Source organism: Stigmatopora argus, chromosome 5, assembly GCF_051989625.1.
Source record: "Stigmatopora argus isolate UIUO_Sarg chromosome 5, RoL_Sarg_1.0, whole genome shotgun sequence".
NCBI classification, from domain to species: Eukaryota; Metazoa; Chordata; class Actinopteri; order Syngnathiformes; family Syngnathidae; genus Stigmatopora; species Stigmatopora argus.
The window spans coordinates 7,155,428-7,167,784 of NC_135391.1; the positions used below are offsets into that span (position 1 = coordinate 7,155,428).

Genomic DNA, 12,357 nt, shown 5'->3' on the forward strand with positions numbered 1-12,357 from the left:
CCACTATGATAGTGTTTTTTTTTTCTAATGATGTAATATCGGGGCATTTTCAGACTTTTCATCACTATTCCACAAAAAAAAACCATTAGGAGTAAGTAATTCATCGAAAATGGCAAATGGAAATCAAATTGGTCTGACAGCAGTCAATCTCTTTTTTTAAAGCAGACTTTTATATGGCAAGGGCTTCATTTGGAGCGAGTTTCCATTTAATGCATGTCTCAAAAAGTGTGGGCACACCTGTTATAGACACATCCATCAGTCCCACAACCAATAAAAAAAACATATCCTATTTGAATTTAGAGTATTTAAAAAATTAATCACATCACTTTACATAGGGAGAAATCAGACATAGAAAATAACATCTAGCAATACATGAAGTAGACAGATGTACAGTCCCCCCACATACACAGCCCCTCTCAATAAGGGAGTGTTTTTCTTTGACGTCACCATATCCACTTTTCCCTTTTTTGCCAATCAAATCTGTCCATCATCCAGGGACTTTTGCAGTGACTTCTCTTTCATAATGCCCTCTAACTCCATCACTCGCAACAAGAAAGCTCCTTGATGTGAGCTCTCAAAGCACCAGATGCCCCCATCTATGTCAGTGTACCATACTATCAACAGCTGCAGACCCTTGACCCAACACACGCCACCTGCCCCCCACCGCCACAAGCACCTCCCCCAACCTCTTGGCCCACAGTCAACACGAGCATATGTTTTCCCTAGAGCATCCACCCAACACAAGCTATGTTCCGACAAACACGTGCCTCAGTTGCCCGCATTGAATAGACACACTTATATTGACATATGACACACAAACAGCCAGAGGACAAGCATGCGTGAGACCACCTTCTGCGACAATGCTTCTGAATCTAACAGGTGACATGTATAAATAAATAAGATAAATGGAATAAACAAGTGATGCACAGCACTTAGTCGGGGATTTTGATTTCCTTACACGACACAGAAGAAAATGCATGTTCAGTTCAATTAAGACTCTAGTCTAAATTGTCCCTCGGTTTAAACGGTGATCTGTCTAAACCAGGGGTGTCAGACTTGGGTTGGTTCGCGGGTCGCTTTAACGTCAACTTGATTTCGTATAAATGGATTAAAAGAACTGGATTAAAAGCCCTGAATATTCAGTTTTTTATAGATCTAAAACAATGTTTATTTTAGCTTTTTATTATATATTTTTTAGATTTTACAAAATGATTTTTGAACTAAAAACACAAAATTACAATTATTGATTTAAAAGGGGGAAAAAATCAGGAAATTTAATATACATCTATACTCTTCATTTTAATTTTATCCTAAAACAGAAAGTCGGCACTCATGATTTACTTTCCAGGGCCACACAAAATGATGCGGCGGGCCAGATTTGGCCCCCGGGCCCCCACTTTGACATATGTGGTCTAAACGCATTGTGCGATTGGCTAACGACCAATCAAGGTTGTCCCCCACCTATTGCAGCAGAGTCAGCTGGAATAAGACGCAAACCCTTAGCAGAATTAGATTCACATTAACATAGAAATATGTCTGTCATTGAAGGGCATAAATCAGGGATACCTGCACTTTAGGACTCATTCAAATCATTATTGTCATAATCTTCCGGAAATTTGTTTATTTTTGCAGACATGTAGATGATTAGGTTTCATCTTTTTTCTTGTTTTTGGTTTACACTGTACCGTTAAGTAGCTTTGTGCATTTAAAATGACTAGTGTGTGGTCTTCTGTTGCTAATCCTCGTGACATCTTATTGACCATTCTAGCCAGAGGCTAAGAAAGCTTTAAGAAGCTGCCAATATAGCCGGAGCCTGGTCTGCTGTGCCCCATTGTGTGCTGACAAAGGAACGCTGCATCTTTAACCTTTCACCTTTAAAACCTCGACAACCTCCAGCTCTATCAGCTCCCATCAAAATAACTTACTACAGACTTGCGTCCCTTACATCTCCCTCCTTGGATGTGGAACAGAAAGTCTAGTCTGCGATTTACTGCAGTGGGTCAGTACTGTATCAGTCCTTTTTTTCCCCAGACAGTTCTTGAACAATGATAAGGAGGTTATTTGCATGACGTTAAAGCAACTCATGTTGGCATTTTTGTCATTTTTAAGAGTTGGAGAGATAAGAAAGACCTTTACCCTGTGTGTAAAGCAAAAAAAATGCATCTATAACTAAATCCTCTATATAAAAAGTCTGCTTTCAATACAAGCCTATCTATTTCATTCAGTGTAAAATGCCAGATGGAAAGCAGTGTGTCCAAGAGGGCAGAAGAAAAAAGTGTCAACCATGATTTAAATGCAACTGATATTAGATGTACACTAAGTACACCGCTCTTTGAAATCCTCAAGCGGCAAGCAAGCATTAGCGGCGTCTGGAATCTTCTTCCGACATGTGCACCGCATCTAACAGTCCATCACTGTCCCTGATTCTCACTCCCAGATGGCAGAGGTTACGCATGGCCACCCTAGAGTAACGTCAGCTTGATATCTGAGGAGCTTGGCACAATCTGGGTTAGTTCTGTTCTACTCACCTCACACCAATAGCTCTTAGTTCTGATTTCACAAATATGTAAAGGCCCTTTCAACAAATGGCAATAATGAAATAAAATAGAGAAGCTAATGGAGTCAACAATATTTACTAAATTGCTGATTCATTTCTTCTAAAATTAGTTGTATATTATTGCAGATTCAAGCATATTTTAAGTGGATAGTAATACAAAAAAATTCAATTAATATTTGAAGTCAGCATGTGGCTCTTTGAATGTCCCAAATGGCAATAATGAAATAAAATGAAGAGAAGCTAATGGAAGCTAACAATATTTACTAAATTGCTGATTCATTTCTTCTAAAATTAGTTGTATATTATTGCAGATTCAAGCATGTTTTAAGTGGATCGGAATACAAAAAAATACAATTAATATTTGAAGTCAGCATGTGGCTCTTTGTATGTCCCAAATTGCATTCAAGTGGGGCTGACCATCTTAAAATTATTGATTTTTTTTGCTTCATTCTTTGGAGCAGGGATCAAATTAGTTCACCGCTTAATCATCTGATCTGAAAATAAACGGACAAATAAATCGGGAGACACAGAAACGTAAAAAATTGAATTTCAAAATGAAGGTGTGTTTATCAACAAATATGAAAAGCTTGGATTCACCAATTTGACAAGGCCAACATAGATTAAATATATTTCTATTGCAATACCAATAACATATACATTTGTTTGAATAATGTAGAGCCTTTGTATATTTGATACATTTGAAATTTGTAATTACAAAAATGACAACAAATTAACTAAACACTCAGTAAGACGACTTCAGTAATGAAACAAGATTTTTACAATAATGGTTGTCTGGAGTTTAGACAGATCACTTGACTTCATGGTTCACTGATAGAGGAAATGGTTTGTGAGGTTGCACAAAACTCAATGCTGAGGTTTCAGTGAATGCAGCACTCGGCAAAAATCAATCAATCCATCAATCTAACCTCCTGACTGTAAGATGAATGGGAGGAAACTAGTAAACACAAATAGACCATTGTTTTAACACTGCACTGTGGCAGAATGGGTCCTGATCCTTATGCGAGGTCAAAGCTTAGATGAGCTTTTCAACCCTGAGGCATCACTTCACCACGCCGCAGCGAAGACACCGAAGCATGGCATTAAAGAGTTTCAGTTTGCAACAAAAAGCTTTGAACGAGCAGATGGGGTCATAACCAAGTGAGATGTGTCTATACTCTTTTACTGCCACCTGCCTGCCGCCGTAGTGCCTCTCTAGATCAAGGTAACACATTGTAGGTGTAAAAGCACTAGTCAAAATCAGTATTAAGATTATGTTTCATGAATGTATCAGTGAATTTTTTATACGTATTATCATGTTTTTGGCAATATTCAGTGCAGTTTTCATTTAAAAAAAACTACCTAAACTGGTCTAATGAAGGTCAAGTAAGTGACACATGGACTAATTGATTTTCATGGCATCTCCAGAGAAAATTTGAGAGGTAATGCCCTAATCTTTCATCGTTTCACACCATAGTAACAGTGAAGCCAATTGCTTTGTTCGCCTTGTCTTATTTTCTGGCTGGGAGACTTTCCTTTGTCTCATTGTATCAGTCTCTCTTCAGCTTTCCTTTCATCCATGTGAATGATTACATGATCAATGCATAAAAAACCTACACAGAAAGCTAATATTCACGGGGCACATTCTGAAATTGAGGGCGCCATTACAATCTACTCCAGCCGAGTTGCAATTAAACTTCATTTTAGTGCAATCAAATAAAATTATGTTCCCCCAGGTTGCATCATCATCACACTCTTCTGTCAGTAGAAATTAACATTATCAACCTTTTTTACACAATATTCGCAACATCATTAGACCTGAGGAACACGTTAGCAGATTCCCCATGTATGTTTTGATGATAATTATGTTGATGACATGATAGTGTTAAGAAAATTGTTGCACATTAGTTGTCCAATCTGATCAGAATCCAGTATTTTTCTACCGTTAGAAGCAAAACCTACACCACAATTAGCCTGTGACCTAGTTGAGGTTTGACATATCTGCAGTTAATCAAATTATTTCGATAGCCTTTGAAAAATAAACCCCTTAAAAACAGCTGGATCTGAACTTAATCAAACAAAACTCAACCAGCCACCACCTCACCATCAAGCCATACATAAATATAAACATAGCATAACAAGTACATCTTATCCTACGATTGGCTGGCAATCAGTTTAGGCTGTACCCTGCCCATTGTTAGCTGGGATTTAGGCTCCGGTACCCCCGCGACCCTCGTGAGTAAACCAGTTCAGAGGCAATATGAATAAATGAACCTAAGGGTGTACTGATTTACGCTATCAACTATTGACTATGCGTGGGTGTGGCTTCAATTCAAAGACAATATTGTTTCATTTAAAATGAGCAAGGGGGCATGCAAAAATGCTCAATGAATTTCATATGACAGATTGTGAAGGAACTTGAGGGTTGGTTTCACAGCCTGCTCGGTGGTGATCCTTTTGACCTCTACACCTGACCCTTGACCTAAGTGTGTAACACAATTCAGCACAATGTCTACGCTGTCCTCCCCGCTGCTTCTGGCTGACAAAGCGCACAGAGCCTGTGGTGTTGCATCCCAGCACCACTCAAGTTCACAGCATCTCTGTCGCTAAAAACACCTGAAAGTGATGGATTTACTTTGTTTCAATTTTGTCCATACATCTCCCAATACAAAATATAATTCATTTCATGCCGGTTTGAGACATGCTGTGCTAAAGAATTAAGCAAAAGTGCCATTGCCACGTAAAAAATACATTTTAAGTTGTGCAAGTACACATGTTAATTGTACAATATATCACAACCAGGTGAGCATTTGGTTCTGATTCTAAACAAACCATCATTGACTGCACATCTGTAATTAACGTGTGTGGTGTAATCTAGCCAACCAAACTTCTCTATGAAAGAAAGCAAACAAGTATATGGAACGAATAACAAGAGAATAATGCTGAAAAAAAGATGAAAAGAATAAAGCATTACCAACTAAGCCATTATTAAAAACTAATAGTAATCCTTTTTTCTTCGAGATGAGTAAATATATACCTCACATAAAATATGAATTCAAATTTGGGAAACATTTAGTATTCATGGGCTTGATATCAAGTACTTTGTGGCACGATTTGCGGTGCAAATTGCAATTGTGTAAATCATCGATGAGGAATTTGTGACAGGGTTGGCCCCCACCTGGGTTACAGTTTAGGGTCGCTTTATTCAATGATGGCCACAGAGCAAATACAATTCTTCAAGATCAAACAATAGGATGAAGGCCAGTTTTATAGCCCCTCAGACTTGAGCATTCTGCAGTCATCGGCGTATGTTATGTTAAGCTAATGAATGTATGTCTTTATCTGCGCTAATCCCGGCGGGCGTCCCGACCGAGGGTCACGTTGTGGTCATCGGGGTGGGGGCTTCTTCACCGTGGCTTGACACGCTCAAAGGAGCAACTTCCCTTTCATCATGCCAGGGGTCAGAGTTTTACTACCTCACAGAGTCAGCCAGCATACTGCACTGTGCAAACTCAAGCCACGGGCAGCCATCTGATAATCATCGTCGCCTTATAAACACGAGGGGACATATCTATTAAATTTGGGAAAAAGTCGATCAATATCAGTACAATATATGCAAATACTTTCTTTCATGCAACTGTAGTAAAATAGGATTTCCTGTCACGACGAGCACCAATTCTTGACCTCTTACCTCTTTGACCATTGTATGTGTGTTTTGCAGGGGGTGCTATGCATGTGCGGTGGAGGGTAATAAAAGGTTAAAAACCACACATACTTTTTATATTAAATCTATTGTTGAAACACCTTTGGGTTGTCAATAGCTAACAGACATTTCGGATCGAACATTGTTGTTTTTGCAAAGTAATTTTACTGCCATTAAGTCCTGCAACATGCACGCCACAACAAATAGACAAATACCTTGGAGTCTTTTCAAAACCAAAAGTACTCCCCATTTAGCTCCCTAATTGTGTGTTTGTGTGAGTTAGTAATTTGAACTAAAAGGTTTTAGCAGATTCCTGCAAAGAATCACTGTATGCTGTTCTGTGTATCTTTTCTGTTGACTGTGAAATGATTGAGGAGCCTCGACTGTGTCTGTGAATGAGTTGCCACAGAGGGGTCGTGATGCATCTTCATCACGAGAAAAAGTTAGCCCAGTACAGAATATTCACTACAGATACCCTTCTTATCTCCGGCATGTTGATGCAACATCAGAGCGCAACAAATCCAGTTTACTGAAGGAACCTTTTCAGCTATTCTTTACAACCAAGTGGCAACTCCAGAAATTTCAGAAGGAAGCCATTTCTACTCGGCACACCAAGTTCAGTCTTTTGCAGCTGCCTGTGAATTCGCCTTCCTCCTAAATTCAAACTGAAATTGTAGATCTTTATGGTGTGTTGAATATCACACAAACTTGATAAAAGCATAGCTGTCACCTCACTAGCATGACTATGCCAATTTCCCTCAACAACCTTATCTATGCATCAAAATATGATCGATGCGCATCGTGGCAATTCCCCGGCAGCTTTTGGGTCGTGCCAGGACGCAGCCATTGGAGAGCTCTGCAAGCAGCTTCACTGCCACGCAGCTTGTAGCTCATGGATCAAGTGGAGGCTGTAAATACTTTCCTGGGTTACTCGGAGGTCAGCAGAGCAGGCCATTAATGCTTCAAGAGCAACATCCCACTGACCCTGGTCACCGTTCCCATAGTGCTCGCTGCCACCTCCCCCGCGTGACCATCACCGCTCACACAATAACAAACCACACAAACATGAAGCAAGATGGCTGTGGATGACCGACCGCAATACACACGTGATATAGCCTATGTATAATATAATCTAAGCCATTTCCAGCACTCTGAGTGTGTCTCCGCAAATAATTGGCAATCAATAAAATTTAAGAGATCATTTTCAATTGACTTTGACCTGGCCGTTTTAATTTATTTTCATCAAATATTATTTTTTTCTTCGTACGGAAAAGTGGAAAGCTGAATGAATTGTGTAGTTCCGTGTTGATGGGACACTTCTATGGCAACTATACAATTGTGTTGCCTGGAAACAGCCGCATGAAGGATGTTCCACCTTAACACCTCTTGGACAGAGGGACCTTCATCATCATTTAGTGTCCCCTGCACTAATTATGGATTTAAATCAGCATTATCAATACCACAATCCATTACTTTTGATGAGCACATGACACTACATCTGAACAATTAAACATTGTTCATGAGCACCCAATGTTAAAACAAGCAGATTCCGTTTTAACATGCTGTATTAAATTTTATTCCAAGTGAGGGATATAATAAATAAATCAGCTTAAAAATAAATGAATATAACCTGATATACAAGTATATAAACACAACAAAGACTTTTTTTAAAGTATATTTTTCTTTAGTGGCCTCTTTCTTATTTAACCTGTTAATTTGGAGAATAGTCAACTAACTATTTTTCATATCTTTACATATTATTTTGTTTTGTATGCATTAAGTTTCCTTTTTTGGAAGCAAACTTGTATATTTACTTTCCTACCAAAAAATGAAAAATAAGAACTTTACTTTAAGTGTAATCACATTTATCACTGACATTCAACTCAATCATAAACATTTACTTTACAATTTCTATTTGACAGCTATTAACCAAATTAATGAAACCTGAGTATTCAAATAGGTGTAACCATCTGTTACGGAGTGTGCTGTGAGATGAATCACTTGGCGCTGTTTGAAATGCTAAATAACCTGGTCAAAAAATGATCCTAAAAGTACGGAATTCAAGAACTCTTCCTCTTGGGTTTTATCTGATGCCCAGACGATATTGCATTTGCACAAACAAACAAAAAAATGAGACAACGAATATAGTGTTACGTAATGAGATGAGACTCAATCAACTTGGTTTTTCGATTTGCAGTGATATTTGTTATTTACATTTCACACTAGTATAAATTGTAACGTGATCAAGCAATCTTAAATCAACTCATCAATATGATTTATGTAGTTAATTTCAGACCAATGGGATTAATTGCAACCATTTCTCAACTATTGATCTGATTAATCTGATGCATTATTTATGACTAAATATTAGAAAAGTTATTAGTTATCCGGCCTTGAGGACCCCAATTCAGAAGCATTGATTCTCAAAGCCCTGTAAAGGTCACTACGGAAGTCACTTTTCCCCTCGGATGGCACACCAATGATGTTCTACTTCTCCAATATTTTAATTTGGCTCATCAATGGTCTCAAATGACTTTAGATTCTCTTTGTGCCGCTGACAGCTTCCTCCAAGTTTAGCTACCCATGTGAGCAAAGCCCCACAATAAAACCGCGTAAAATATCTGTCGTTCTCTAATCATGCCGACTCCATTCAAAGCCGAGGATTTTTTCTTTAATTGCGGTAGAATCAAATAAAAAAAGACTGATTAAAAGGGAAGGCTATTTAAAAAAACTAGGGAAACCTCTCAATAATTAATCATTTTTGCATGCCTGGGCTTTTTACCGACACCGAGCTCCAACGTGAACCCCTACCCTACTGTACTCCTCCCAACTCATCATTCAAGCATCTTGGCGGCAGGAGAAGGGGGGTTGCATCCTGTCACCGCCCCACCCATTGCCAGCCGTCCCCTTCACCATGCCCCAAGGGACAGGACAGATCCCGCAGCCAACTTCTTTCCACCCCAGCCAAAGCAAGAGCTGACAAAGCACTTTCTTTCAACCTATCTGCAAAAGCATGCCGTCCTGTGGGCCCCCCAGGGCCAAACATATGCAAGCCTCCAAAGCAACCTGTCTTTTCGCTTTGTCCTCTACTTATAGTGAGTTTAATGACATTATAACCGGAACACTTGATTGAGCAGGACCGGTGGAGTGTAATTTCTTCTCAGTTCAAACATCAATGAAAATGAAATTTGTTCTTCAAATGTGGTTTTGTGGACAAGCTGCAACAGAAGGTGCATGAGGGGGGGTTAAGCTGCTTTGTTCAAAATACAATGTGAGGTAATAGAAAGGCTTAAACAGTCAACACTTGTGCACTTCTCCATCTACTGAGTGACGGGTTAACCAGCTGGACTTTACCCTATGAAGCAGTTAAGGAAAAATTATTATTAAGACACCAATTTAGAAATTGATCAAGTGTTCTCCATCTGAGAGAAACATATTTTTTAAATCAAAGTTAATTTTAAAAAAATGATCTTGGTTAAGTGACAAGTGTAAAAAAAATTAAAACAAAACCACTTTAGTTGAAAAGTGTATTATCAAATCATCAACAATTGTAAACCAATTTCATACAGTAATTGACAATTAAACACATGACAGCTTTCTTTTTGCAAAAAACACATTTTTCTCATCACCCTTATTATAAAAACAATACTTTGCCTCATCTAAAGAGTATACGACATAAATAATTCAAATCATTTCGTTTTCAATGTTCCAATACACAATTTAAACCCTTTGATCATATTTATTGGAGGTATTGTATAATTCATTTGTCATCTGTTTCAATTGAATGAAAGGCACAACATCAAAGAAACCTCACAATTAGCGTGCACATCATGTGGGTTGTAGGAATTTTAATCTGGCAAATGTCAATAAATCTTCAATCACCCCCGTGCGGGTACAATATGCGACTGGCGCCTGGCAGACATTGCTGTAAGGCACAGTTAGTTAGTTCATGAGTGAGTGATTTAGTTAGTAGGCCTATTAATGTGGGCCCGGGGCCCATCTCCTCGCCAGAAGGACACAGCAGAGGGTACGAGGGACATCAAAAGGGATGCTAATATACATTTGTCATCTTCTACTTCTCAGCAGCTTCATTGAAGTCATTTTCCATTTAAGTGGGGCGCGTGCAACACCGGATTTGGGGACTAATGGCGTCAGTGTTTTTTTCCCCCCCAAGTTCAAAAGTTCACCTTTTACGATCAAACCGCGCCTGACTGACCACCACCAAATAAAAACATTCCGACCTCTGTTCCTAAAACGCGCACGCGCACGCGCACACGAACAAGAAGCAGGAAAGCCAAGTCGCGGAAAAAACACCTTCACTTCACTATCAATCAATTAAAAAAAATCATATATATAAAATTAATCAAAGTATACAAGCATGCACACGTATAAATAAAAAACAACAACGAAAACATCTGGGGGTGAAAAAAAAATATTATTTCATTATCATTAGTGGACACAGGTCTGTGTTACAGGTGTGGGTAGGTGATGTGATTGGCCCATCAAGTCGATCACAAGTTACAATATACGAGTTAAGTGACAGGTAGTAGCGAATAAAGTGATTTTAGCCTACCGTTCACCGGCTTGGGGTTGCTTCTCTCCGGGTAGTCGAACCCATTCGTCCTCGGCTCTATCTCCATCCTCGGGGGACTGATACCGAATCAGTCCCACGTCGATCTTTTTTCTTTCTTTGATCGCCACACCCGAATAAATGTCAACGGGTGATGACGAGGTGGAGCCAAAACGCGAAGGGTCGACGGGGTGGGTGCACACGTACAGGTTAAGGGCCAGCTGTCCTCAGCCTGGTCGCCTCACCGCTCGATGCTGCGTCCCATGCTTTACTGCTGCCAGTGCCAGCCAGTCTGGGAAGTCCAAACACACAATCACAACCCCCCTGGTGTGGTGCGTTTGCTGCCCGTGGGAACTTTAGCCTCACCGACTGACTTTTATGACAATTACCACCGCTGAGTTATCTAAATGTGCATACCCATCTACATACAATTCTGACTAAGATTAAGATTATTTTCCTTAAACCCATTCCTCACTATACAAAAAAACATATACCTATACAATGATTAAATAACATGACTGACAGTGTTCATATGCAAATGTAAAAGGATTACATATGTGTAGTGTTTCAGGGAGAAAAAAAACACTTAAATCATATAGTTACTCATTGGAAAACTAATGTACTCAAGGTTGCTTCTATTTTCTAAACAAAATAATATTAATTATGCATCACATTAGGTTGCCATAAATATTAAACTTATAATACACTCATATGTAGTGAAAACATATTTCACACTTAAAATAAATTCAGTCTGGAAAAGGCCAGGGATGATACCTAGTCCCATTCATAACGTTTTTGTTATAGCTGGGACAGATCATACCTGGATGTAACCGATTATACTGTAATTTTACACAATATATATATTTGACTAAAAGCAGGTATTTGATAGTAAAGAACTGAAGTGTTTATTGACAACTGGGATGTGGACAGATCAGAACCAATGTGAACACTCTCCACTTATGAGGTATATATATTGTATAGTATACAATGTATACACATAAAATCACAGTCCCAAAATTGTGTCTGGTGTTTCTCCTAGAACTGTCCAGCAGATGTCAACATTCCCATGTTACTTCCAACTTGCCATTACTCATCCAAATTGTGTTCTTTGTTTATACAAGATCAATATTTTAACTCATTTGTCTATTGTTGGATTTACAGCCAGCGAGTTATACAGCAAAAAAATGTAGATGATGTTTTTTGGAAAGAAAGTAGTCTGACTGCTGAAAATAGTTTGTGCCAGTGAGCAAGGCATTAAAAATTAATGACTCAGTACCACTCTTCCCCACTAACATATTTCCCTTGCATGCATTTGAAATTTCGTGCAAGTAACAAACCACCTGCAAAATGCAAATTGAATTGAAATTGAGTGTTTTGTTCGAAAGAGCCAAAAGAAGCAAATCAATTATTTTCCGCATGATGGCGCAAATGACATTTAGACTGCAACGTCATTTCAAATCAGAGCTTTACCTCTAGTATTTGGTATTAGGAATTCACACTCAATTTTTCTCGCATACCTTCATTAATTTT

General features: G+C 38.8%; 1 protein-coding gene across 1 annotated transcript in view; it reads right to left on the reverse strand.

Annotated features, from left to right (window-relative positions):
- The window catches only part of nr6a1a (nuclear receptor subfamily 6, group A, member 1a), a 59,824-nt gene extending 48,690 nt beyond the window's left edge, over positions 1-11,134 (reverse strand). The window contains exons 1-2 of the mRNA XM_077600913.1: positions 11,035-11,134; positions 10,831-10,945 (exon numbers count right to left, since the gene is read on the reverse strand). Coding sequence (XP_077457039.1) covers positions 10,831-10,897 — 67 coding nt within the window. The 5' untranslated portion in view covers positions 10,898-10,945; positions 11,035-11,134. The remainder of the gene's footprint in view (positions 1-10,830; positions 10,946-11,034) is intronic.
- Positions 11,135-12,357: the final 1,223 nt, after the last annotated feature.